This window comes from Oenanthe melanoleuca, chromosome 18 (genome assembly GCF_029582105.1).
Source record: "Oenanthe melanoleuca isolate GR-GAL-2019-014 chromosome 18, OMel1.0, whole genome shotgun sequence".
NCBI classification, from domain to species: domain Eukaryota; kingdom Metazoa; phylum Chordata; class Aves; order Passeriformes; family Muscicapidae; genus Oenanthe; species Oenanthe melanoleuca.
In genome coordinates, this window is record NC_079351.1 from 2,539,754 (window position 1) to 2,566,823 (window position 27,070).

At 50.1% G+C, this 27,070-nt stretch overlaps 1 protein-coding gene across 2 annotated transcripts; it reads left to right on the forward strand.

Annotated features, from left to right (window-relative positions):
- On the forward strand, window positions 1-25,149 carry RGS9 (regulator of G protein signaling 9). Of its 2 annotated transcripts, XM_056506098.1 has the most exons (17): window positions 1-143; window positions 5,497-5,593; window positions 8,107-8,157; window positions 8,322-8,428; window positions 8,896-8,947; window positions 9,977-10,035; window positions 10,430-10,506; window positions 11,903-11,984; window positions 12,358-12,420; window positions 17,807-17,836; window positions 18,453-18,514; window positions 20,529-20,642; window positions 21,479-21,594; window positions 22,152-22,239; window positions 22,770-22,908; window positions 23,527-23,612; window positions 24,978-25,149. In XM_056506098.1, exons 1-17 carry the CDS (start codon window positions 81-83, stop codon window positions 25,147-25,149), a joined length of 1,458 nt encoding a protein of 485 aa, XP_056362073.1. In that variant the 5' UTR covers window positions 1-80. The 2 variants fall into 2 exon arrangements, with proteins under 2 accessions (XP_056362073.1, XP_056362074.1); XM_056506099.1 differs by lacking the exon at window positions 24,978-25,149 and having other exon boundaries at window positions 23,524-23,593.
- The last annotated feature ends 1,921 nt before the right edge of the window (window positions 25,150-27,070 follow it).

A 27,070-nucleotide genomic window follows, 5' to 3' on the forward strand; every position in this document is an offset into this window, starting at 1 on the left:
TGTCCGCAGCCAGGTGCGGCGGGCCGGGGCTGTTCCGCCGCCGGGCTCCGCTTTCCTCTTCTCCGCTCCTCACCGCCACCATGACTGTCACACGGCTCGACCAGGGCCAGCGCTACCGCCCGCGGATGGCCTTCCTGAAAAAGGTGAGCGCTCGGCAGCGCCGGCGACAGCCGCACCGTGATGGGCGCACCGGCCGCGTTCCGGCGGGGCGATGCGATGCGATGCCCAGGGCAGCGCTGCCGGTGCCTGGGGTGATGTGCGTTCACCGCATCTTGCTCTGCCGCGGCTCCCCGGGCACCTGCGGGGTCCGAGGGTGGCAGCCTCTCTCCGGGAGTTTGGGGCCGTGACCTGTTGCAGGGGCTGTGGATCGCAGCTGGCTCGGGGGACGGGCTGGAAGGGCAGCGTGTGCTGAAGTGATGGAGAAATGGGACTGTAATGTTGTTTGTCTTTGGTAGCTTATCTCAGCTGAATGGTTCCCCTGACACGTTTCTTCCTCTTCCATTATTTTTTTTAAGTCCCTCAAAGCTGCGTCCATTCCCATCATCTGCAGCACCAGCCTGCTCTGTAGCTCTGGTCCAGTCGGTCCAGTGTGTGTTCCCAGTGCTTTCAGCTGATGTCCACATTCAGGGGTTGTGTTACAGACAACTGCCTGCTCTCTGCCTCCTTCCAGTTTTTCAGACATGAGTGTATTTGTGGCCAGAAGCAGTAGAAGGGGTGGGATGGTGTATGCCCACGCTTTTGGGTGTAATGCATAATTTTAGGTGGGCTTTTTCTGTAGCATTCATTCAAAGCATAGCCAGTTGTAGTGTAGCTGGTATCTGCAGATTTTAAAAAGCAGAGTGTTAAGCTAGCTTTTCTCCCACCCACCTCTCCTGTTGAATGGAATTAGCTGAATTTCCAGTGACAAGTAAAAGCAGCAAGTTGCTGTTCAAATTGTAGTTAGTTTTCCTCAACACCCACAAGTAAAGAGGATTCCAGGGATAAAAGGAGGGGAATCTGGGGATATTCAATACTAAGGTATGAGCCTGGCAGTACACACACTGTACTTACTACACCAGAGGAGTAAAGAGGGTATTTTCTTTGGTGCTGTGTCTTGCAGGGTAAATTTGGCTGGGGAGCCCTGCCAAGGGAAATACTCCAGGCCAGATTCTGTACTGAGTAATGCTCGGTGGAGTTGTGTGCGGGGGTGCAGAGGAGAAGCTGTGTGCTTTGAGAAAACAACTGCCTGCAGCTGTGCTTCAGCTGCTCCGTGGGAGTGCAGCAGTCTCTGCAAAGTGCTCCGAGTTCCTCAGGTGGGAAGATCAGTCAAAACACAGCGAATTGCTGTTCCAGAGCGTGCACAGCTCACACTGTGAGCAGCCAGGGGGGCTCAGCACTTCCAGAGCCTTGCAAGTCCTGTCAGCAGTAGGAAGGGAAGCTCCTGGTGGTCAGTGAAAGCCCTTGGCTCTTATCTGTACTTTCATTCCTGCTCTGTTTCTTCCTGACCTTGGAGAAGCCTTGTTGGGAGCCTTGGCTGTTCCATGGCAGTGTGGTCTGTGTGCAGACATCCTCAGAGCTGCCTGAAAACACCAGGCACCTTTACAGGAGCTGAGGATGCTCCCAGCGAGCACCTTACAGGCTTAGACCCATGAGGGGCTAAAATCCTAGAAAGAAGCTTTGTTAATTGCTTAAGCCTGTGCTCACGCTTTGCTGCCAGCTGACACTCGCTGTGCCTGGGCTGCTGCAGCTGCAGGGAGGGATTCCTGCAGTGCTCTCAGCCCCTGGGGCCCTGTGCTTTCCCAGCTGCCAGCACCTGTGCTGCCTCTCCAGCATGAAGCTGGTGACCAGAGCAGCAGCCCTGCCATGGGGGGGGGGACAGGAGGGTGCTGTAGGGGTGGTGGGCAGTGCCCTGCTCTTGCTGTGAGGCTGCTCTGAACGAACTGGACATGGTCTTTATGGCTGAATTAAGAGGGGATCAAAGGCCTCAGAGCCCTGTAACACCTGCTCATCATGCTAGCATTTAGATTATTTTATTCTGCTTTTTCCCCCTTCTAAACCCTCTTGCCTGGAAGAAGAATGACCCAAAAGTCTGTTGGGATAGCAAGCAAGCCTGTGAAATGCATTTTATCTGGGTGCTGTGAGGGCTTAAATGAACCCAAGCTCTTGGTGCCAGATGTGGCTCTGCTGGGCATCAGCTGGCAGAGCTGGGCTGTGCTCTCCAGGAGCTGCTGGGCTGGGTGTTTTTCCTTGCTGTGCTACAGGAGCTGCACTGTGACTCACACCTTGTGGGTAGGGCTGATGGATGCCTTGTTCCTCTGCCTCCTCCTCACTCTGGTCCCTGGTGGCTTCTCCCAAGCTGTGCAGCAACCAGGGAGGGACTGTTCCAGGGTCTGCAGCATGGCTGGGGGCTTTTCCAGCCTGGGTTTGCTTCTCCAGGCTTAGACTTTCCAGCAGCTGCTGGCCCTCATCTTCCAGAAAGCACCTGAATTGTGTTTTTGCTGGAATCCAGCAGATTCCTGCTCTCTAAGTGAGCCCCTGGATATGGCTAAAGCTGAGTCTTAGGCCAAGCTCAGCCTCATCCCATCCTTCTTTTCCCTGTTCCAGGCTGAGAGATGCCAGTGCTGCATCTTTCTTTCCCCTCCAGACTGGGAAGAGCCAGCTACAGCCCTGCCCTCCCCACTCACAGATTTACTTCCTTTAGCCAAGTCATCATTCAGTGGGAACAAGCCACTTCCCCTCTGCTTTAATTAAGAAAAAGCAGGAAGTTTTAGGTGGTTAACAATGGATTTTTTTTCATTTCTTCTTTTTTCAGGTCATCCATCAATGTGCAAAGCAAAGTTGGTAGCTGTAGGTCTAGTAAACAATTGAATGAGCCTTCAGAGGCCAGAGTGGGGATAAGGGCTGTATTGTTACCTTGGAAATCAGAACAGGTAGGGCTGATCCTTGCAAGCAGGCAGTGAGGGGGGCTGGAACCAGGCAAGTATGATGGAGAAAGCAGCAGATGTTTAATTACAGCACCAGGACTGTGCTCTCAGCTGGGATCTGGAAGTTCCTGCTGGGAAAATGGATCTTTCTTATGTCTGAAGCAAGGATGCCCGTGTCTGGGTTGATGCTGAGGAGGGCTGAACTCCTCACCTTGGCAGTGTTTTGCTGTTGCATTTCTGAATCTCAGCACCTGGAGTTTGTTTTTCCTGCATTGTGGATGTCCTGATCTTGGGGAGCTGGTGGGTCCCCAAAGGGTAAAGCTCAGGCAAACAGGGATGGGATCTGCACCCAGGTTAACCCAACCAAGCAATCCATCAGTGTCATCTGCCCCCACTGCTCCATCCTCCTTCTCCAGAACCATGGACACCCCATCAATTGCTGCCCATTTGCCTCTCCCTGGGGCTTCCCAAGGCTCCTGAAATCCAGTGATGGTTTTTCTTTCTTTATGGCACTGTGAGTTCTGCTTTGCACTCAGTGAACTGTGACTCTGTGCAGTCAGAGAGGGGACAGACACTTTTCCTGTTGTGTCCTCTGTGGCTTTCAGGGTGAGTTCACCTCCAGGCATAGATTCCAGCTGATCTGCAGGGAGATCTCCATGGGGCTCGTGCTTTGTGGTGTCTCTGTGCATGGTGTGAGCTCACCCTGAGCCTGGCTCCTTTGGCAGTCCTGACATTTACCTCTGTGTGCATCTCCACCCATCAACCAGTCAGGAAGTGGCTTCTGGCTCTGCAAAATTCAAACCAGACAGCTCTTTCCTGGCTGAAAGCGTGACAAAATGTCCTAGAGCCCTTAGCAAAGCAAGGAAGTGTTCCTGCTGTGTCTGAAGCCTCCCTCTGGCAGGCTGGTCTGATAGCAGCTCCTGATGGCTGTAATCCTCTGTTCCCTTGGGAGGAGAGCACAGACAGGCTGAGTTTTGATCAGCAAGGTGGATGGTTTGCAGCCAGAGCTAGGCACCCCCCAAGAGCAGCTCCTTGCTTTTTAATATATTTGTCATTTCTCCAGTGACAAGAGGGAGTGTGGCAGAGTATGAACACGACCAGAGTTAGGAGTTGCTGGTTAAAGGAAGGGAATGTGCTGTGCTGCAGGGCTCTGGGGGTTTCTCAGCCAGTTCCCTGCTCTCAGTGGTTGAAGATGTGTCTCTGGAGCCCACCTGGAGAGCAGCAGCTGTGTGCTGGAGCAGGGTGTGCTGTGCTGCCTGCCTGGAACAAATCCTGGGGAATCCTGGTGGTCACAGCACTGGGACAGGGGGATGAGCAGGGCTGTGTTTGCCCCCAGGATCTCTGTTCCTGTGAAGGGACTGTGCAGTCACAGAGGGACTCCCCAAGGTACTGGGTTTGCCTGGAATCCCAGTTTCCTAAACTGGGATGAGTGCCCTGCCTGCTGGACCATCCTGCCTCACCTCATCCCACACAGCTGAAGTTTCTGAGGCTGAAATTGTGGGTTCTGTTAAAAGACCTAAAAATGTCTTTATATTCTATCATTTCTGTTCTGATTTTGCTCTTTTAAAAATATTTTACACAAATATGTATGTTAAATTTTACCACGCTTCTCCATTTTAGCATTAATTTGTCACTGCCTTTAAAAGCAGTTGAAAATCCAGTTTTACTGACAAGCCCAGAGTGTATCCTGTCACTACAGCTTAAATCCTCACAGAACTTGGCAAGTCTTGGGACCAAAGTCACTGTGGTGCCTGTGAAGACAATACCCTCATTATGTGTGCGTGTCATCAAGTCACACTGTTAAATCCTCTACTCTCAGTTTAAAAGCTACAGCCTCACCCAAAACAAATGTGTGGAGAGACCAAATTGGTCCTGTTGGACCAGTTTTGATTTAATATCCCTGGAAGCTGAAGGCAAAAAGCAGAGCATCTTCCCCAAAGCTCTCATGGCACCAACTCCATCCATCTGAGCACAGATCCCAAGTGAAAGTAGAAGCTTTGTGCTTTTAGAATGGTGCTGGTAGGGAGTCAAAGAGAAGGAAAATACCTTTGAAAATCATTATCTTTTAAAAAGAAATAAAGATAATTGGGAATGAGAAATAGGAGTTGTCTGGCCCCGAGTGTGAGACTCATCCTCTGTTAAAAATGAGTCACCAGGATCCCTGAGGAATCCCAGGCAGGAGATGCCAGATGGGGCCAGGAGGATGTCCCTGCCCCATCCCTGCAGGGGCTGAGGGTGGGTGGGTGAGTGCAGCCCTGCACAGGGATGGTCAGAGAGCCCCTCACACACCTCCTTTGCACCTCCTAACAGAAACACAGATTTTATTCCCTCCACATTTTTCTTTTTAAGTGCCCAGTGAGCCAGAGAGGAACCCTTATGGGTAGCAGAGATTTTATTTAGTTTTTTTTCCTTAGCTCTCATGGAGTGGTTCCATCCTGTCCCTCCTGTGCTGGCCCTGGCTGTGTGTGTGTCCAGTGGCACTGTGAGCTGGAGGTGACACCTCTGGTGCCAAGGGGAGCTTCAGAGAGGGCTGTGGCACAGCAGTGCCCACCCTTGTGACATTCTGAAATCCATCCCATCCCCTGCTTTGCAGATTGAAACACTCATGATGGAGATGCAGAGCCCAGACACGGGAATCAAGACACAGACACAGACTGTGATGGTGGCCAGCATCCCCCACGCTGTGACAGGTAAGAGCTGCCCCGAGGGGAGGGCTGGGCTGAGTCCAGCACAGAAAATCTGCGTGTGGGACCCAGGGCTGCCAGTGCCTGGCTGTGTGCTGCAGCTCTGTCCCCAATAAATATCAGCTGCACATCATTTGAAATGTTCCTGCTCCCTTTATCTTGTTCTCACTGTGTCTCATTTCATTCCTGCTCCTTGAATCAGACACAAAGGTTGATCCCCAGGCACTTTCAGCTGTCTCATGGGGGTTAACTCAAGTGACCTTGTCTTTTCTTAGCACAGAGGTGAGGACATGCTGCAGCCTCCATGCTCATCCTCCCACTGAGGCTGGATCACAGATAAAGATAAATATTAAAATCCAACTAACACAAGCAGCCTGGAGGCAGTCTGAAAGAAAGGAGCAGTAAACAATTAGTCTCCCTTTTAATGCTTACTGCTAGTAATGATTTTTCTTGAGTAGGCAGGAAAAGAACAAAATATTCAACCCACTTCTGTGCCTGTAAATGGCAGCTTTGCTCCCTGGAGGAGGCTGAAGAGCAGCACCAGGAGCTGTGCTGTGTCATGTGTGGTGTCACAGGCAGCTCTTATCACAGCCTCCTTGTGCCTGCTCCTGCTTTCACCAGGCACTCTCAGTACCTCTGCCTCCCTGTTCTCCAAGCCTCCACAAAAGCTCTTGTGAGGAATCCTCTGCTATAAATATTCACACATACTCCATACCCAAGTTTCCTCCCCCTGCTTCCATCTTTCTTCAGCACTTTGAAATTCAGAACAAAAACTCCCACTGAAACCAGTGAGTTTGCTCCAGGCAAGTCTAGAGACTTTCTCCACTGTGTTTGCAGAGCCCAGTGTGTTATTTGCCCCATTAAAAAAAAATAAATGAGGCTGCAGAGGCACTGAAGTCACTTGCCTGTGAGAAGAGCCAGTCAGTGGAAGGGTCAGGAGAACTTGGACACATCTGAAGCTGCTGTCAGCAGCACCCTCCATGCACTGCAGTGCAAACCACATCCTGGCTCACACAGCTGCTATGCAGCTGGGCTGGGTGGAGGCTTTGCCTGCACAAAGGAGCTTCCCAGAGCTGTCAGGGAATAGTTAAGGCAGCACAAAGAGGAGATTCCTTGTGCTGAGGATGACGTCCCACGCAGATGCAGTGCAGGGGAATGAGAACTTCTCTTGATGTCTGCCCAATGTAAAATCCCACTTCCTAAAAGTCCTCTGGTGTCTGATGTGTTATCTCTCATCCTCATTGTGTGCTGTCTGCTTTACTCTGTTCCTTAACCAGAATTGCTGCAAGTTCCCTCTTGCACAAGTCATAAATTCATAAATTCACCTCTGACAGGCAAGTGGCTTCCACTCCCCCTGTGTGCTGCTCATCCCTCTCTAAATTGGTATTTTTAGTGCTGCATGGATATTGACTGACTTCTGGGTGTTGCAAAAGAGACTGATTCATGTTTGATGAGGATGTGGTGAAGATACTGGAGCAGGGGACACAGATCCATTGGAGAGAGCCTGGCTCTGCCTGTGCAGGAAGCTAACCAGTTAAATTCAGTGAAAGTCAGGAAAATGGCTCACAAATAAACATCGATGTTAAATGTGCACCTTTGGGGGAAAGTGCTTACAGAGGGAGCTGTCTAGAAATGAGTGATGAGATAATCCTTTAATTTCATCTATTTCAGGAAGCAGGCAGTAGGATAAGAGCTCTGAGCCCCTATTAGAAAGTTAAGTCATCACTGCAATGTCAAGAAAGGTCAACACCTCAGTCTGCAGTCCTAGGGGAGGTTTGGAGGAGAAGGCCAGTAACTGATCAGGGAACAAGTGCATTTTTGCCCTCTTTAAATGGAAGGAGTTTCATAAAATTTGCCCCTCAGAACATAAAACTGAAACTGCTGGTGGTTTATGCTGCCTATGGGTACAACTGCTCACAGTCCAACAAAAGAACTGGGAGAGATAAAATGTGTGTGAATGCAGAAATCTTGTTTCCCTTTGATAAATCCTGTAACAATGCAGCTTGGATATGAGATTTGGACATCCCTTCTGCCCATTAAAGGACTCTCAGAGGATCAGTCACTGGTCTTCTACAAAACTGAGACAGGACTATGCTCTGTGAATCTGAAGTTTCTTTGCAGTGAATCTTTCCAGGCAAGGTGGAGCAAACCTCCCCTTCCCTGGGTGTGAAAGCTGTCGCATCCTTAAGCCCTTTCTAAGCCTCAGATGAGGGTTTGGATGTTGCTCAGGCCATGTGAGCTGGTGCACACTCTGTCTGTGCCATCCCAAGGTCACTGCCTGCCTCAGGCTCCTCTCCCAGGGCTGGATGTTTTTGGGGGTGCCAGCATGGCCAGAGGGGGCCAGCAGTACATTTTGTCTGTGCCCCCTTGCATGTGAAAGCACATTTGCAGAAAAGGGGGCTGTGCCCCTGGTGGGATGCAGAGCACAGTGAGGGGTGAGGGCTGGAGAGATCTCCTTTCCACCCATGGGTTTGGGCACACTGCTGATTTCAGAACCTGACCTTTTCCTTGCTTTGCAGGTAATGATATCATGCAGTGGATTCTCCAGCGCTTGCAGGTCACTGCAGAAGGTGGGTAAAAATGGGAAAATTGAAGCTTTCTCAGCTTTCAGTTATTAAACCTTAAGATCTCAAGAGGCAAAACCTTTTAGTTGAATCTCCCCTGCATAAGAGCTCACTTTAATTCCAGTGAAGTGTTTCTGTGCAATGAAAACATCTGCATTCTCCATTTCCAGAGGCACTCCACCTGGGAGACCTGTTTGTCAAATATGGATATATCTACCCTCTTCAGGAGCCAAAGAACCTCACCCTCAAGGCAGATGGCAGCCTCTACAGGTTTCAAGTGAGTTGCAGCTCCTCTAAGCTGCTGAGAGGGAGTTCAGCACTAGTTTTTATTAAAAACAGGCAGCTGGGGCAGTTCCCAGGAGCTGTGTAGCTGTGCAGGAGGAAAGAGAAGACTCAGAGAAGTCTGCACAGAGAAGACTGAGATTGCAGTTTACAGGGGAACTGTGATGGTTTCTTCAATGAAATTAGTGTACTTGTTCAACCTAAGAATAGCTGTGCTTTCCTCCAAAGAGTGTTCCCTTCCAGGTCTTGAAGTAGCAAATGGAGTTGCTGGTTGGAAATAGAATGATGTGGGGGCACTGAATAATGAATGTACAAAAAGCACAGTCATGGTGGGATGGTATCAGGGTTCCTGCTTGGATTGTTTCCACTGCTATGGGAAATTTGGATATTCCTGGTACTTGGCATGAGGAGTCCATGAGTTCAGGGCCTTTGTGCACTAACAGGGGACTCCCTTCCTTGCAGACCCCCTATTTCTGGCCAGTGCAGAGCTGGGCTGCTGATGACACAGACTATGGTGAGTGGTGGCACTGCTCGTGTCCTGGGCTGTGGGTTTGTCACTCTGTCCTGTTCCACACCTGCTCTTCCTGTTCTTGTGCTGCATCTCTGCTTGCAATGACCAGCCCTGGCTTTTTTTTTTTTTTTTTTTTCCATGCTGTTTTGTGAATAATTCTCAGAAATGGTCAATTGAGGGTGTGACCATCTTGTGGTGGCCTTGATGAGAGAAAGTGTTTAAGCTCTTATGTTTCACTAAGATGCATCACACAGGAACACATCTGAATTACCTTGTTGGGGAGGGAAGACTTTAAACACAAGATTAGATTTCCCTGAGTAGTTAAGTGTGTTCCTGGATCAGAGCCCAAGGCTGTCTTCCTGTAGATTTGGATCAAGCCCTGCATTCAGAGATGCTTTTTCTTTATAGAAAGCACAGTGACTTCCAATATCTCCTTCTGACCCTTTCCATATGAGTCTCTTGTTGCCTTTATGGTGCTTTTTGTTGTAGATCTGATCATGAATCTTGGGTGATCAGCTGGATTTCCTCCTATGGGCTGTGCAGTTCACAGACTGATTTGTCCATGCCAGGGTTGTCCTCTTTGACTTTTATCTGCATTATGCTCTAGGAAATAAAAAAGGAAATAAAATTCCATTTTAGATTGGAATGTTTTTATTAGAACTTGAGCAAAAATCACTGGCCTGTGCTCAGAAAACTTGGAGGTCAAACTTTGAGGAACCTCAGCAGCTGGAAGGTTTGTTCCAGTGTCCCTTGAGCCAGGGAAGCCTGGCTGAGTTCCCAAGGGAAGGGTGGCTGCTGGCAGAAGGCACATGCTGCCTGTTCTGCTGCCTGCTCCCAGCCTGGCCACCAGTGACAGACCAAAATCACCAAGTTCTTTTTTCTTCACTGAGCTTTTGTGAGCTTGGAGCTCATGCCTGGGAAGATATTATAGCAGACAAAGGCTCTTGTGTTTGTAATGTGGTAAATTTATAATTATTCTTGGACTTGCTGGTCTAACTATAACTCACTGCTAATTTGCTTCTACCTCCACAGCAATTTATCTAGCAAAGAAGAACATTAAAAGGAAAGGGATTTTGGAAGAATATGAAAAGGTGAGGAGACACTGCACTTGTTTCATTACAAGACCCTCATTTGCTACAACTTTAGCCCTTTGTTGCTAATGAGTGGAGCAAGGCAGAAAATCACCTCTTCAATTGCATGAGGTGTTAATCCAGCAGTATCAAAAGCCAACATTTTGCAAGTAAAAAAATGACCAGTACAGAAAACTACTGTGAAGTCAATTATAATTTTAGCAGGGGTAATTGCTCTCCTTGCAATGGTATTTTTGAACTGTTGCAATTCTTGTAATTATGTGCAGAACAATCCAGATTTCTTGGCTCAGTCACCAGCCTGGCCTCGTTGAACTGTGGAGAGTCAAGAAAACCCCAGCATGGGAGTGCCCTGGTCAGAATTTTCACACTAACTGCTTTTTTATTTTTATTCCAGGAACATTACAACATGCTCAATCAAAAAATAAACTACAAGTGGGATTTTGTTATTATGCAGGCCAAGGAGCAGTATAAGTGAGTTGACTTGCATTCCCTTGTTTGCATCACTGGGGAGGGTGTGAGGAGCAGAGCTTGGCTGTCTTAGTGCACAGTTAATTCACACATTAAAAACACCAACTGCAGCTCTAAAATGGCTTGGGGGGAGGTTTGGGTTTTGCACTTGATGTGGTTCTGTGAAGAAGCTGGGTTCTGATGCTGCAAGCCCTCACCAGAATTAACTTCATCTAGCTCAGTGCTCTCCATGAGTATTTGTGCATCAGGCACTGGACTTTGGGCCTCTTGTTGGTCTGGGTCAGGAGTAACTTGCACATCTCTCAGCTGAATGGAGTGAATCAAGAAGCACTAAATGTTCCCAGCAGGGACTTCTGGAGAACACTGAAGTGCATACTTAGGCACCCAGCTAAAATGGCTTGATTTTAGGAGCTGAAACCTTCAAATTCCCAGAAAAGTTGGTAAACATGAGATAGGATTAGTCTTTTAGAGATCTTTCTGTGGAGTCCTTTTACCTTTACCTGCTGGCACAGCAGGCAGTGCCTGTGCTGCTCAGCAGCCTCTGTGTCTTCCCTGGGATGGCAGCCAAGTGCTGGGAGTGCAGCTCATCAGATAACTGCCTCATTAAACACGAGACTGTTGTTCTTGTAAATTGAGGTCAGACTTGGGCTAAGAGGTGCCAAATGCACTTTCAAAGTTAGATACCCAGCCTGTGTCTGGCCCAGTAGATGAAACTTGTCTGAGGCTGTTGGATGGTGCTGCTGGGGCAGACTGGTGCAGAGCACCCACCCTGCTAACCACAGCAGGGAGGCCACATGCAAACAGCCTGTTGGGAATGCTCCCTTCCCCATGCTCAGCCCCAAATTGTGCTCAGGACTTTTCTGGGAAAGAATTAGTTGGTCCAAGCCCAAACCATGCCTCTTCTATTTAGCTGTAGAGGTGATTTGGGTTTTAGTGCCTGGGAAAACTCCTCAGAACCATTTCCAAGTAGTTTCTGTGAGAAATGCCCCTGCTTTACTGAGAGGCAGGGATGAGACATGTCCAGGATGTGTCTCTGGGGGGGAATCCTTGTACTCTGCCTGGGGACATGGGACAGGGATGACCATGAAGCAGCAGGACTGAGGGCAAGTCAGCAGAAAGCTGCCAGAGGGCTGTGTGCCTATCAAAAGGGGATGTGCCTGCTGCCAGCTCAGCTCAGGAAGATGATTTCTCAAAAGCCAGAGTCATGTGTGGCCGTGTGAACATGATCTGCAGCCCAGAATTAGCCAGGGCAGGATGTGGTCAGGAGGCAGCATCAGAGCATCCATGGTGCAGTCAGGCTGGGACCTACGGGCAGGGCAGGCTGGAGGTGTGCCCTGCTTCTCATCCCACTGGTTTTAGGTGGGAAAATTCATTAATTCCCCTGTTTTTGGCTTTGCAGGGCAGGGAAGGAGCGGAAGAAGGAGGACAGGTATGCCCTGGACTGCCAGGAGAGAGCCTACTGGCTTGTGAACAGAACTCCTGTGAGTAGAGCCTGGCAGGGTGACTGAAGTGGTGCCCTCCCTGCTGTGTGCCAGGGAAGGACAGAGCTGCCCTGAGTGCCCACCACCTTCCCTTGGTGCTCTCAAAGGTGCCAGGGGCAGAGCTCCAGCTGTAGCACCTGTGCTTGGAGAGGGGCATTCCCAAATCTGGGGGTTCCCAAGGCACACTTGGAGAGGGGCATTCCCAAATCTGGGGGTTCCCAAGGCACACTTGGAGAGGGGCATTCCCAAATCTGGGGGTTCCCAAGGCTTTGCTGGCTGGGAGCTGTTGGCAGTGGAGGCCTGGGGGTCTCCTCCTGCATTTGTGTGATCCACAGCCCTTAAATTACTTACAAAGCTTTGTTGTTCACCACAGCCAGGCATGCTGGATGCCCTCGAGTATGGATTAGACCGTGTCACAGATCCCAATGAAAATAAGGTAAACCAGGTGAGACAGGGTTGGTTTTTTATCACCTGCTGAATTTGTCTGGGAGGACCCAGAAAATGTCCCTGGGGTTGTCATTTTTTAGGCACTGCAGGCTGAGTGTGTCAGCTCAGCTCTAACAGCTTAACAGGCCAGAGGTTGAAGCTGTCTCACCCAGGAGGTGAAGCCCTCAAAATAGGCTTTGGCAGCTTCTTCTGGCCTGAAAAGACCTTGTCAGCTTTCTTGCCATACCGGTTAGTGTGAGTGCTTGGCTGCAGGACATGTTTTCTTTGCTGGGGAAACTGAATTAAGGAATCCTCTATCTCCAGGTGCTTGTTGCAGCCTTTGTATTAATGCTGAATGAACTTTGTGAGGTGTAAAGGGTCAGTGCAAAGATCCAGGTTTAAAATAAAATTACAGAATACCTCCCAAAGGGTAATTAATGTGTGGTAAGAAGATGAAGAAGTTGGTGTGGTGGGTAGGAGACAGAATGTTGCCCAGAAAAGCTTACTGTAGACCCATGAGGGCTGTGACTGGGTGAACTGGTTCAGGGTGTGAAATCACACAGATCCAGTTAGTGGATGAGGAGCTGGAGCTGCTGTTCCTTCTCCTGTCTTTTTGCCCTTAATGGTGTTCATTTGGAAGCAAAGTCCAAGCATCTCTCAGCAATTCAATGCAAATGTTGCTGCCATCACACTCACAGTATTCCCACAACTTCCCATTTTTGTAGCAGCCTTTAAACATCTCAGCAGCCAGAGGCAGGATAATTGCTTTGGCCAGCTGTGTTCTGTTGCTATAGAGACTGAAAAGGAGCAAAGTGTAGGGTTGGGATGTATTTTATTTTTTTTTCTTGCTGTGAGTAGCAGCTGCTGAAAGCCCTTTTTTTTTTTTTTTTTTTTTTTTCTTCCTCTCCTTTTAAGAGTAAAGAAGTACTGGAAAGGGAGAGGGATAGAAAGAGAAGTAAGCCAACTTCTTGCTCACAGTTTTTCAGTTGGCATGGGAAGGATTTTAGGTTTGCAGACAGTCTGAGGAGCTGCACCCATCTGCCACTGCCTGGTAGCACAGGGGAAGGGAGCTGAGGGGTCTGTGCCCAGTCTCACCCTGCCATGGTCAGTTCCCCCAGCAGGGGAGGCTCCAAGGAGGGCAGAAGCCAAAGGACACCAGCTTTGGGGTGACCTCCCTGCCATTCCCCTTTAAGCTGCAGAGGGAAGGTTCTCCTTGCTCCTCCTTTTGCTTTTGAGTGAGTGATTGGGAATACATGAGACAGCCAAGAGCCCTCCTGGAGCCACCTTTGGAGGAGCAGCTTTAGTTCTGTCCTCTGCAGACTGCTCTCACCAGCAGGAAGAATGGGCCAAGCTCTGATTTGTGTCCCTGTTCCTGCTCAATCCACCTTCACTTTTTGGCCAAATTATGGGGATTTTTATCTTGGTAATTGAGACAGAAAGAAAATAATTAATTTCTGATTTCTTTGAAGCTGACATTAGCATGAACATCTCTCCTCTTGCTCAGACCCTTTGGTGGGCTGCTCCCTTCCTCACAGACAGAGTCCTCTGGGGACAAGCAGGTGCTCAGACTCCTTTGAAGGACTTTTATTATGATCCATGGGCATCCCTGTGGTTGTAATGAGTGAGAGGTTGTGGATGGGCAGGAGGAGTCAGGCAGAAGTAGCCACCATTGAACAGCTAATGAAGAGATGCTTTAGCCTTTTGTTGCCTGATTCCAGGCTCACATCAAGCCTCTCTGCTTGAGAATGACCAGGGTGCCTGCACAGCCTCTGCCTAAGGTGCTTTAGCTCCCCCAAAAATCACTGTGCTGGATTCAGGGACTGCAGAATGAAATGCCCTGGTTTGTTATGCTCAGCAAATCAGCCACAGATCAACGGGTCATTGCTGGCCTTTAATTTCATAAGTCCCTGCCAGTTTTCTGCTGCATCATCACAAGTTTGGAAAGCACAGGGGCAGGGGCAGATAAACAAGACAGGGAAAAACTGGCCATCTGAACAAAACTGGGTGCATGGCCTGTGGCAGATTTGATTTCCAGCTGCAGGGCTGGATGCACCAGCACAGTGGAGATGAGTGTTGAGATGATCTAATGCCAGAGTCAGGATTTGCCTCTGCAGGCTGAGTGTAGGGAAAGGCTCTGCCCTGAGCAGGGGTGTGGGGTGTGCAGAGGCAGCTGGGTGTGTGCTGGGGTGCACATTGCAGGGTTGGAGAGGCAGATCTTCTTGCCCAGAGCTCTGGAGGGAGGCTGGGCTGGCTCTGCCCCGTGCTCAGTGGCCAATCCCCTGCACAGGGATCAGCCTCAGCCTGCCAAGCTCTGTGCAAGGAGCACTCAGGGCAGACTGAGGGTGGCATCTGCACTGTCCTGGTCCCAAACAAGCTCTGCACAACCTTGTGCTTGTTCTTCACTCCCAGCTCCTTCCAGGCATCCACCCAAAGCTGTTTCCAGGTGTTTATGAGCTCTAAACAGGGAGCAGTGGCCAGGCAGGCAGAAACACTGTGACCATCATCTCCCCAGTGTGGTCAGGAAGTCTCACACTGAGGAGGGGAGCAAACAGGTAGCTGGAATGAGCAGAATTCCCAGCTCTTGCAGGAGCTGGTGGCCTCAGCCATGTGGATCAGCTCCAGCCAGGTCCTGGCTGGCTCCCAGCTGGGCTCTGCAGCTCCCAGCTGGGGCAGCAGGGTGTGACCAGGGCAGGCAGTGTCCCAGTGCCATGGGCTGTCTCAGGGGTGGCAGAGGATGTGGAGCAGCTCGTGGCACTCCCCTGACCAGGCTGAGGCCTTGCACTAATTGCCACCTCGGCTGGAAGCCCCAGGGCTGGGGAGCTGATCCGCACTAATTGCGATAAGTCACTCGTTAAGGGCATTGCAAAATTAATCTCATTATGAGAAACGACTCCTTTGTTCCAAATGTGATTTCCTTCCAAGTGAGGCAGGCTGGGTGGGTGGTGCAGGGCACTGTGGCACTGCTGCAGGCAGTGGTGGGTCAGGGTGGGTGGATGGAGGGGACAGCTGGCAGTGCTCAGTGGGACAGGGAGTGCTCAGCAGCCCTGAGCTGGAGCTGCTTGTGGGGGCACTGTGGGAGAAAGGGAAATGGAGTGAGGAGCAGCTCTGGGGTGGAATAGCTGAAATTACTCCCAGTTAGTGCTGATTTGAGAACTGGAAGGGGCTGAGCACAGCCAGCACCTGCAGCCTCCCAGGGCTCAGCAGTGGGCTGCCCTTGGATCTGGCTGCAGTTCAGGTTGTGCCACTGCTCAGCCCCTTTTCTGGGGGAGCCTTGGCAAATCCCATCCCCACCTGGAGCATCCCAGCAAAGCCCCCTTGTTTCCCAGGAGCAGCTGCCCACCACACTGACCTCCACACAGACTGACAGGAGGGGATCCTTGCTGTGTGGGGCACACAAAATAAAATCTTCCCTTGTTTACAGATTTTTCTTCACCCACATACAATTTTTCTGTCGTGATGGCATTTTAATGGATCCCTTTCTGTCTCTGTGTAACATTTAACTCACTGTGTTCTCTTTCTCTTTCCCACAGCTGTTTGTCTCGTGTGTGTTTGGTGTGCTGCCAGCCTCTCAGACCCCTCTAGAAGATAACTCCACTTTCCTGCCACGTGAGCTGCCTTCAAGCCACTGTGCCAGCACCCACTTCTCCTTCCCCACTGCACCAGGCCTGTCTGAGGCCCCAGCTGAGAAAAAAGTGGAAGAAAATAGGGGTTTAAAAATGATTTTAATGTGTTGAAATCAATGCTTTAGCCACAAGTCCCATCAAATGGAACCTTTCAGCTGGTACTTGTAAATCTGGTGAGGTTTATCTGGTTTGTATCTCAGATTCCCCGAGGAGACAGTGAACTCTTATTGTGCAGGAGGCAGCTGGCCTGGAGCAAACACAGGTCTCTAAACAGGACACTTTGGGACAGTAAATACAAAAAATTTCTCTGTGCAGGCAGGTAATTTTTCCCTTTCATTTCTGCAGTCTGTCTGAAACAATGACACTGTAGAAATGAGGGGAAGAAATGGTGTCTATGGTGGCCTGGAATCAGGGATGCAGCTAAGAGCAGAGAAGGGTGAAAAGCTGTTCCTCAGTTCATCCATCATTTCTAAGGGTGTCCCAGGAGCTTGTGAACCAGCAGGGGAGGTTGTACAGCCCTGTGAGCAATGGTCCTGCTGTCCCAGAGCTTTTTCTCTCCCTTGATGTGTCAGTGCTGTCCCCACTCACACAGGAGCCAGCACTGCATCTCTGCTGGTTTTTGCTGCCCTGTTTGTCTCTGCTGAGCTGCTCCTGGGATTCCCAGCAGGAAGAGCTTCCTCCCCTCACAATACCACTGTGAGGATCTTTTTGGTGCCCCACTGGCCAGGCTGGGTCTGGGTCAGGGTCAGGGCTGGCTCTGTGGTGGGGCTGCATATCTGTCTCCTGCTGCTGACATGGTGACTGGGCTCCTCAGAACCAGTGTCAGCAAAATTCACCTGTGTTTCTGCCATGTGGAGAAGAGTTTCTCCCTCCTGAACAGGACTGGTGACAATGGCTAAAGTGCAAAAGCAGATCAGTGTCCTCACACATCAGCCCTGGGAGAGCATCTTGCCTTTCCCAAGACAGGGGAGGATTGGGTGCAGTCTCTGGGGAGCTGAGGGGAGAGCAGAGCTGCTGTCACATTCAGAACCAGGATCTTCATCCCTCACAAGCTGCACTTCACCAAGGCACTCTGCAGACCCCAAACAGGCTTTGTTGGATAGAATAATTTTGGGATGTAGGTCTTGACTGAAATGGGAGCTGAGGAGCTGAAACCCTGCCTGAGCCTTTAAAGGTTTGCTGGGAGCATCCCTGACTCAGCCTGTCTTTCCTTCTCCAGTTTATTCCACACCAAGTAACTGTGCTTCAAAGGAAGCTGTGTGAATAAACACCCTGCAGTTAATTTCTTGCCTTCATTGCCTGCTCGTTTGTGGATGACATGTAACATAGTCTGAGTTACTCAAATCACAACATAAACACCCTTTGCACAGCAGATACTGCTTCTGAGGCTTTTAATTGTGGTGTTTATATTTTGCAATGTGTTGGTTCCTGTCTCCTTTAGCTAATATTGAATGATCTAATCTGTGTCTCATAAATGAATCTATTTTAGCTCCATTAGAATAACCCCTTAATTGAAGGCATACAGGCAGCCTGTGATGGGAGAAGCAATGCTAAACAGTAAATACAGCTAATGGGACAATTTACCATGTGGGGATGCTTTTAGCTTTGATGATACCCTGATTAGCTCAGCTGCTGTGTTTGATTTTAATTGTGATCAGAATTAATTGGAGAGCGCTGCACAATGGCAGCCCTGCAACGGTGTTTCCATGTCTTAAAAAAAAAAAAAAGCTTAAGCACCCATCCCAATTTAATGATTATTTGTTTGTTTTACAGAAAAATACTATGGAATTCTATAGGAGAGAGGTAAGTGGTGCTTCCCTCACTTCTTGGTGTTCATCCTGTGTGAGTTACTTACACCAGTGGCTCAAAGCCCTCTGTGCAGGGGATGGGCTCTTAAAGAAGCAGAATCCTGCCTCATGGAGCTTTTATCAATGTAATTTCAGGCCATCCCCTCCCACTGCAGGCAGCCAGCAGCTCTCCCAGTGACGGGAAGGCTCAGGCAAGGACAGACACCAGGGCTGGAATCCAGCAGATCAGAGTTAGTGGTGGGGAAATCACAGTGGCGCCAGCACAGAGACAGCCAAGAATCAATGATAATTACATGCTAAATCATCCAGAGCATTTGTAGGTGCTGAGGATGGTAGCTATTATTCAATTTCTATATAACATGGGGAGTGCTTTTTAATTACTTGCACATTGCAAAGTGTGCTTCTGATGTTTGCAGTAAGCTCAGTGAAAACAGACATTTTACTGAGACAATTCAGGGATTCTCTGGTTCTTTGGACATCCAGTAATTAGGGAAGAAGCAGTCCCTGCTGTAATTAGCCCCACTACCTGGGAGAGAACCTGTTTGAGGTTTAGATAGGCCTTATCTTCAAACCTCAGTGCTCCTAACCATGGCCATGTCTGGTCCCTTCAGATCATGTACTATCAGCAGGCCATCTTGAAGACCAGAGTGAAATCTTCTGTCTCTCTTGGAGGGTAAGTCCTGATTTCCTTCTGTCCACACATTAATTAGTCTTCAGTGCTTATCTCCTGATGAGCTGATGGAGCTGTCTGCTCTGGCAGCTGGTGACTCAGCCAGGGAATCCATGTGGTGGCCCAGTGCTGTCTGGGCTGTGCTCCTGGGCCAGGAGCACGAGGCTGAGGAGGAGTCAGAGTCCCAGCAGGATGGAGAGGCTGTCTGGGAGCTGTGGGCTGAGAATCCCCCTGAGGTCAGGAGGTGCTGACACTGCTCTGGGCACAGCCCTGAAGCTAGGGGAGGATCCAGCAGTGTGTCTGTCCTTCAGCAGGACAGACTGACCCTGCTGCCACTGCTCCCACCTGGGCTGGATTCACCCCCATGAGTGTCCCTGCCCCATGGTGATGCTCACCTCTGGTTGTGTAATCCTGTACTGCAAAGGGAAACAGCCTCTCATGAACATCCAAGCAATTAATTAGCAATTCCCCTTCCCAGTGGGAGTGTTTCCTGATCAGGTTCTTGATGAAGCATCCAGGCATTAGGCATTGCTGTGTTTGCCAGAAGCATTCCTGCCTGGAGCCTCCTGTGCTGACCAGGCACCTTGAGGTGCAGCCCAGAGCACCTGCCTGCTTTGCACTCTGCCACCAGAGATTCCTATCACAGCTGAGATAAACAAGGTGCTCAGGCCAGTTCCTTGGAGAATGGATGAATGAAATGGGTGGAAGAGAGAATCTTCTGAGAGCCACGACTTGCAGGGCACCAGCAGCTCTGCTCATTTTGTCTGTCACTGACTCCCAGGTCACTTACAACTCTGCTGCCTCAATTCTCCAAACTGTGAGCTGGAGCTGGGGACACCTGGCTGCTTTCCAGGAATTTTGTGGTGCTTAACTGTTTGGCAGTGGGGCTTTTCTCTCCATAGTTCTGGTGTGATAATGCCTATCACCCAGATGAAAAATCTCAGGAACTCTGTGTCAGCTGCAGGGTTGGGTCCAAATCAAATTATTATTATTGAGGATATGAGCAGCAGCTGGGCAGTGTGCATGCTTCAGAGCCCTGCAGTGACTCAGGACAAGCTGCAAAGCACTTCAAGAGCAGTGTGAGCTGACAGGTTTAGATTTGCTTGGTCAGAACATGGGCTGGAGTGCCTGATGCAGGTGCTGGATGCCTTGGCATTCCCAGTGGGAAGGCAGGATGGAGCAGCCCTGTGGTTTGCTCTGTGCAGGAGCATTGTATAACTGCAGGATCTGTGCCAAGGTGCCTGCTAGCAACAGGGCCCTGGACACTGCACTCCCAGCTCTGAGCACATGAAAGCACTTTGGCCTGGAAGGAATTTTAAATGCAGAAACCAGAGGGTTGGTTTTTTTGGTTTTTTTTCAAGAATGAAAAAGGGAGGCGGGTGCTAAAATTCCAGGACATTAGTGAAATCGGTTGTAATTAGCAGTCTGGCCAAGTTAGAAGGTGGGAGAAGTGTTTGTCTGGTTCCTGGTGGGAGAGAGACAGTTCTGCTTTGTGCCAAGCCCTCAGAGCTACTCACAGGGGAATGAGCCCTGTGGTAGGTGATGGAGGAAAGGAGAGGCTGGGATGAGCCCTCAGCATTCCCTCACTTTCCCAGAGCTCCCTGAGTTCTCCATGGCTCGTGGGAAGGCTGCAGAGAGTGAACACAACCCTTGTGTTCCTTTCCCTGACACTTCCCTCCCAGAACAGTGCAGGATCAGGACACAGGAACTGTGGGGGGACTTAGTCCCACTTCCTTAAAATGAAAAGGGAGGTGATGGAAGAGAGTCTTGTATCTCCTTGTATTTGAATTTGAATTGACAAATTCACTGCTTCGAAAGACAACCAGGAGACTTGGGAAATGGAAAAGATCAACTGAGCTAATGAATCGATTTTTCTGAGAAGGCAGGGCCATGTTCCAGATCCCTGTGCTGAGAGTCCTGCACCTCTGAGGGTCTCTGTAGTCTGTTACTTGGCTGTAATGGGGCTGGCTGTAATTCTGGCTTCCAAATTCATATTTTGATTTTGGATTTGTTGCAGGATTGTGAAGTACTCTGAGCAGTTCCTCTCCAGTGATCCCATCCTGTCTGGATGTCTCCCCAGCAACCCTTGGATATCAGATGACCCTGAGTTTTGGGATCTCAATGCAAAGTTGTATGTGTCTCTGTTTTTTGCCAGCCTGTGGTTTACAGTGACCTTTATACTGATAGAAATCAGGAAAGGGAACCACTGATTTTCGTTGTGGTATCTGATCTGTGATGCTCAGAGAAGCACTGCCTTTCAGACTTATGTTGAAATTTGGAATACTCCATGCTGAACTTTCAGCACTGCCTTCTTCAAGTGGAGCCTTCCCTAACATCACAGAAATTCCTGAGCTGATGATGGGAGTGTGCACCCAGTCCCTGCTGAGTGTCTGATCCTCCCCTTGGATGAGTGAAGCCCACCTTAACCAGGAATGGAATGGGACCAGTGCAGGTTCAGCTGCTCCCTGGGGCTTTGCTCACCCCTCAGGCTGCTTCCTTTGGGGTGGAGGCACACACTGGTGGTCCATCCCTTCTCTGAGATCTCCCCTTTGGATAGGATTTGCTAATTACACAGTGGCATCTCGGAGCATCCAACATCTCAGTGGTTCTGAGAGCAGCGATCCTGTTATGGACTGATTGTATCCCATTAGACATCCCCAGGGGATGCCTGCTCTGAATGCCTTTATGGGAAGCAGAGCTCTGGGCAGCAACCAGTGCCTCCTCCAGGATGGGACCGTGTCAAACCTCGGGGCAAGGCTGGGCTGTCACTGTCAGAGCTGCATAAATCCCAGTTAAATCCTCATCCCGCTGGGCCAGAGCTGTTTAATTACAACTTACTTAGTGGGTTGACTTCAGCAGCTCATTACACCACTCAGGAAAAACAAGAGAATGCTGAGCAGTCCCTTGGCATTGCAGCAGAAGGCATTTTGGGTTTAATGAGTCTGCTAATGGGTTTTCTCCCCTCAGGGTGGAGGTGCCCACCAGGATGAGAGTGGAGCGCTGGGCCTTCAACTTCAGCGAGCTCATCCGGGACCCCAAGGGCCGCCAGAACTTCCAGATCTTCCTGAAGAAGGAGTTCAGCGGTGGGTGGCAGTGTCTGTGTGCCTCTGTCCCCACTGAGGTGGCAGTGGTACCATCTAGTGGCACGGGACACACGGTACAGCCAGGGATGTGCCCCTACAGGGAATTGGCTGGGAGGGTTTAAATTGCACTTTAGGAATTAATTCTTCCCTGGGAGGGTGAGGAGGCACTGGCACAGGGTGCCCAGAGCAGCTGTGGCTGCCCCTGGACCCCTGGAAGTGTTCAAGGCCAGGTTGGACATTGGGGTTTGGAGCACCCTGGGAGAGTGGAAGGTGTCCCTGCCCTTGGAAATGAGATGGACTTTCAGGTCCCTTCCACCCCAAAACATTCCATGATTCCATGACTGCTCCCAGAGAAGCTGGAACTGGCTGAGCTCACAAGCTCTTAGAGGTGTCAGTGGGCAGAGAACAGGGGAAAGCTGTTTTCCTCTTTCAGTCACTGAAGAATTGGAGAGATTGGTTTGGGGCCAACAAATTGTGCCAAACAAATCCAGGAGTTAATAAATGGGACTGTGTTTTCTTCAACTTCACTCTCTGCCATTTGTGTGCTTGCCATGCAGGAGAGAATCTGGGTTTCTGGGAAGCCTGTGAGGATCTCAAGTATGGAGACCAATCCAAGGTCAAAGAAAAAGCAGAAGAAATCTACAAGTGAGTGTGAAAATTTTCCTCTCTTAAACTCGTTGTGCATGAGTCCCATCACCTTCCACAGGTTCTCATTCTCCAAATGATTTATTCCTAAGATATACCTGTTTATTCCTAAGATTTACCTGTGGGCTGTTATCAGATGTGGCTGTGTTTTGTCCCCATGTAGGGAAGGAGTTTTTGGATGTGAAAGTAGAAGTGTTTTTTATATATATATATATTTACTGTTCCTCTCTGTTCTCTGTTACATTTCAGTCTTAGGATGTAAATTAAATATCTGTGTGGAATAGTAAAGTTTTTGAGGCTACCACAGTCCTCGTTGGGTGGGTCTTCTTGCTTCCAGTGAGCTAAAATTTGGCTTGTATTTTGTGCAAGAGGAAGTGAGTGCAGTCTCTGATGAAGGGGACATTGATTGCCCAAGATCAGGACAACAAATTTCAGCGAGGGGAGCTGAAGGGACTTTTCCTTTCGTGCATAGAGAGGAATGTGTGAATTCTCCAGCTGCTAATGGCACTGCTGGTTCCTCCTGCTGGCAGGCTCTTCCTGGCTCCGGGGGCACGGCGCTGGATTAACATCGATGGCAAAACCATGGGCATCACAGTCAAAGGCCTGGAGCACCCTCATCGATATGTTCTGGATGCTGCTCAGACCCACATTTACATGCTGATGAAAAAGGTTTGGTGTTTGTTGCACAGCCCGAGGGGGATTCCAGCCCTTCAGTGCCTTTGTGTGCTATCAGCTGTCCCTTTCAAGGGGCCCTTGTTTGAAAATCCCTCAAATGTGCTGAGTTAAGCAACTGCTGCTTCAGGCATTTGTATTTTGCTGCTGCTTCTTCCCTCCAAGCCTGTCCCCAAGGTGGAGGGGGTCAGGTGGCTGCTGCAAGTCCTGCTTCTCAGTTCCAGCTTGGGCTCCAGCTCATGCACTGGAAGCAGCAGAACTGGACTGATTTTTCACCCTTTCAAGAAAAGTGTGGCTCCTGGAATACAAGCAGCTCACCTTGCAGTGACTCTGAGACCCTGCTGGCCCAGGCTAAGCTTCATTCAGATCTTTTGATCTGGGTCTTACCAGTGAAGATTTATTGTGAGATGGAAAATCCTGGGAATTTTACAGCAAGATGAAAGGATATTGGTTTAAATAGCTACATTTGCCTGAAAGATGCAAAGTCCCTTGGGCTGCTGGGGGAGATTATCCAGTTCCCAGCCTCCCTGGCTCCTGAGCAGCTGTATTTGGTGGTGATTTTAATAAGAGTGTTTGCAGCCCATAACTACCAGTTTCTCTTTTTTCTCCTAGTAGGACTCCTATGGCCGCTATTTAAAGTCTCCAATATACAAGGAAATGCTGGCCAAGGCTGTTGTGCCACAAGAGGGTGTCAAAAAAAGGCAAGTGAAACTGGCTGTAATTGTGGGGTTTGTTTTTCTTGTTGTAGCAAGGGAAGAAAAAAGCCCAAGTTGCAGCAAAATTACTATGATTTAGATGTTCTCTTAATTAAATAAAATTTTGCACTGAGAAGATGCTTTGCTTTGAGACTGATGGTGCTGTTTATTAATGAGCCCTTTGGAAGTGGCTTGTGAGCAGTCAGAATGGAGCTGCTGATTGCTCAGCTGCCTTCTCTGGTGGATCTGCTGAGAAGGGCTGGGATCCTTAATTTAATTCATGGCTCCTTTCCTGGAAGGAGAAAGCACTGGTGTCCTGAGCATGGGAAAACTGCTGCCCATGAAACATTGGCTGCCAGAGCAGAGACAGACCCAAGGTTTGGGATAATCCTCAGGATCTGCTCAGCTCTGCCTTGACAGAGCTGCTTATCCCTGGTGTGAGGAAAGGTGACAGGGAACAAGCAGCACCCTGTGAGTGACAGCTGGCACAAGGTGGATGGCCTTGGAAATGGCTTTTTTCCCAGCAAGATGAAGGTTATAGAGCAAATCCAGGCCATTTGAGCTGCATTTAGCTGCTCCTAAAGCTGAGTGTGCAGTGCCAGACTGGGTGGTGTTTCTTTCTCTGTTCCTCTTCCACTCATCAACCTAGCAGCAAGAAAAGGGAATTGTGGCCTTTCACACTGTTGTTTCATCTGAAGCCTGTTTGGAGTCAGTGGAGAAAGCCCTGCTGCTGCTGGCCTGGGGTTTGGGCAGTTTTTCTGAGCCACACATCACGAGGTCACTGGCAGATGCTGCTGATCCCAGTGATCCTGCCTTTGTGTTTGTCAGTGCTTGTTCTGGGCCCCCCAAACCTCATCCCATTAACCTGGAGCTGGTTCCTCATCCAGAGGTGGGTTAGCACCCCTTCTCACTGCTGGGGAAGTGGCTTTGCTGAAGCAGGCAGTGAGTGTTTTTGGGGGGCATCACAGCCACCAGAAACACCCATACAGGTCCCTGCCTTGATCTTCCTGAGAGCACTGCAGAAAATTCCACGGGTGGAAGTGTTTAGTTCACACTCACTGTGAGTTATGTGCAAACAAAACAATGAGAGCATTACAAAGGCTTAGAAGCTAGGTTTTTTTTAAAGAATTAACTATAGAAAAATCAAAACTCAGTACTTGACATTTGGACATTGGGTGAGCTCTGGGGAGCAGGACTTCCACAATCCCAGCAGCTCTGTGTGTGGCACTGATCCACCCAGTGCTGTTTAAAGCATTTTGCACTCCTTTGGCCACCTCTGTGTCCAAGCTTGTCCTCCTGGGTACCTTTGCTCCACAGGGGGGAGGTTTTGCTGCTCCTCACTAACCCTCTCCTTCCCCTCTCTCTGCCCAGCACGGGTTTGTTCGGACGCCGCCACCTGCGCTCCAGCCCCAGCCCCATCATCCTGAGGCAGCAGGAGGAGGAGGCCAAGGCCAGGGAAGCTGCCAACACCGTGGACATCACGCAGGTCATGAGCAAGCTGGACCGCAGGAACCAGCTGCAGAAGGAGGCTGCTCCCAAGTAGGGCACAGGGAAGGGACAGGGCTGAGCTTCGGCTCCCCTTCCTGAAGGTGTCACTGCTGCTTTAGCTTTCCCAGGCTGGCTCTGCCCTCTGCAGCTTCCTGCTCGTTGCCATGGCTGCTGCAGAGCAGATGTGGCTGCCCAGGCACGGGCAGGGAGGGCTGGCACAGCCGGGCTGCTGCTGTGCCAGCTTGGGGTGCAGCACCCTGCACACCTCAGGGGGAGATAGATCCATCCCTCCTGCTGCCCCCAAATTCATCCCTCCTGCTGCCCCCAAATTCATCCCTCCTGCTGCCCCCAGATCCATTCCTCCTGCTGCCCCCAAATTCATCCCTTCTGCTGCCCCCTAAATGGATCCCTCCTGCTGCCCCCAGATTCATCCCTTCTGCTGCCCCCTAAATGGATCCCTCCTGCTGCCCCCAGATTCATCCCTTCTGCTGCCCCCTAAATGGATCCCTCCTGCTGCCCCCAGATTCATCCCTTCTGCTGCCCCCTAAATAGATCCCTCCTGCTGCCCCCAGATTCATCCCTTCTGCTTCCCCCAAATTCATCCCTCCTGCTGCCCCCAGATTCATCCATCCTGCTGCCCCATCCCTCCTGCTGCCCCACATCCGTCCTCCTGACCTTCTGGATTTGAATGACACTCTCACACCCCTGGCATGCTGCAGGTGATCAGCAGGGAGCTCTGCTCTGTTCTCCTGTGCCATGAGCTGGGTGTGCAGGTGCAGAGCTGCCCCTTGCCAGAGCCTGCACGAGGCCAGGAGAGATTTTATCCAATCCTTCCCACCTCTTGTCTTTTTCCTGCTCTTCTATTTTCTGTTGTTAAAAATCCAACAGGAGGTAGCTGCAGTTGTCACTGGCTTGTAGCCCAGAGGCAAAGGAGAACAGGGTAGAGGTGTTAAAAGCTGGTTTCAACTTTAAGTAGTGTTTTCTTTTTCATTTGCTCTGTAGAATGATGCAAGCTAAAATACTACATTAGTGCTAAAGAGCTCAGGGAGATTCCAGGCCTTGCTGGGAAAGCCCAGCACGCCTGGACCAGGCCAGTGATTACCAGAAGTGTGAAGATTCCTGCAAAGCCCAGTAAAGGGAATTAAAGGGGCAGAAAAGCTCCCTTGTTTGTTAAAATTTTGGGAAAGCAGAGGAACTGGGTGGAAGCACTGAGGTCTGGGAAGCTGCCTCTCTCCAGTTCACATTGTTCATCCCTTTTTAATACTGAGGGTTTTAGGGAAAATGGGAGATGATAGAATCTCAGAATGGTTTGGATTGGAAAGGACCTGAAAGCTCATCTCATTCCACCCCTGCCATGGGCAGGGACACCTTCCACTGTCCCAGGGTGCTCAGATCCACATCCAGCCTGGCCTTGGACACTCCCAGCTTCTGGAGAAAGCTGGCAGGGAGTGGGAGCCCTTGGATAGTGGGGTGCATGCAGGCTCCTGTAGCCCTGGGCTCCTTGCAGGGCAACTCCTGTGAATAGGGGACAGTAACAATGTCACTGTGTCCCCAGCAGCTCCAGCAGTGACTCCCCTGTGATATCAGAGGCAGAGCTGGACACTCTGGTCTGGTGTCACTCATCCAATTGTGGCCAAGCCAGGGAGATTTGTCCTGCCCTTCCTTACCCCATCCATGATAAACCTCCTTAGAGGAATTCAAACTGAGTTACCCCAGATTTTCCCCCTGATGTCTGTGCTGAGTCTGTTCTCACTCGTGCTGGAAGCACAGGCACACTCTGCTCTGCTGTACAGGGGAGCAGGCTCAGGCTGCCTTTTTCAAATTCTGCTTAAAACCCCAAGGCTTTGTTACATCAGGTGCTGAGCACCCTCAGCCTACCTTGACAGCAGAGCACTGGAAAACACTCCAGAACCTGGCAGGGTTGGGCCAAAGCTGCTTGGCTGTGATGAGCTCTACAGTCTCTGCAGAGTTTGTGT

Excerpts from the sequence above, each read along its gene's own strand:
- RGS9 (XM_056506098.1), top strand. The coding sequence starts at position 81 with ATGACTGTCACACGGCTCGACCAGGGCCAGCGCTACCGCCCGCGGATG. Across the intron at positions 10,036-10,429 it reads TTTTGGAAGAATATGAAAAG|GAACATTACAACATGCTCAA; the intron begins GTGAGGAGACAC and ends TTTTTATTCCAG. Across the intron at positions 12,421-17,806 it reads CAGATCCCAATGAAAATAAG|AAAAATACTATGGAATTCTA; the intron begins GTAAACCAGGTG and ends TTTGTTTTACAG.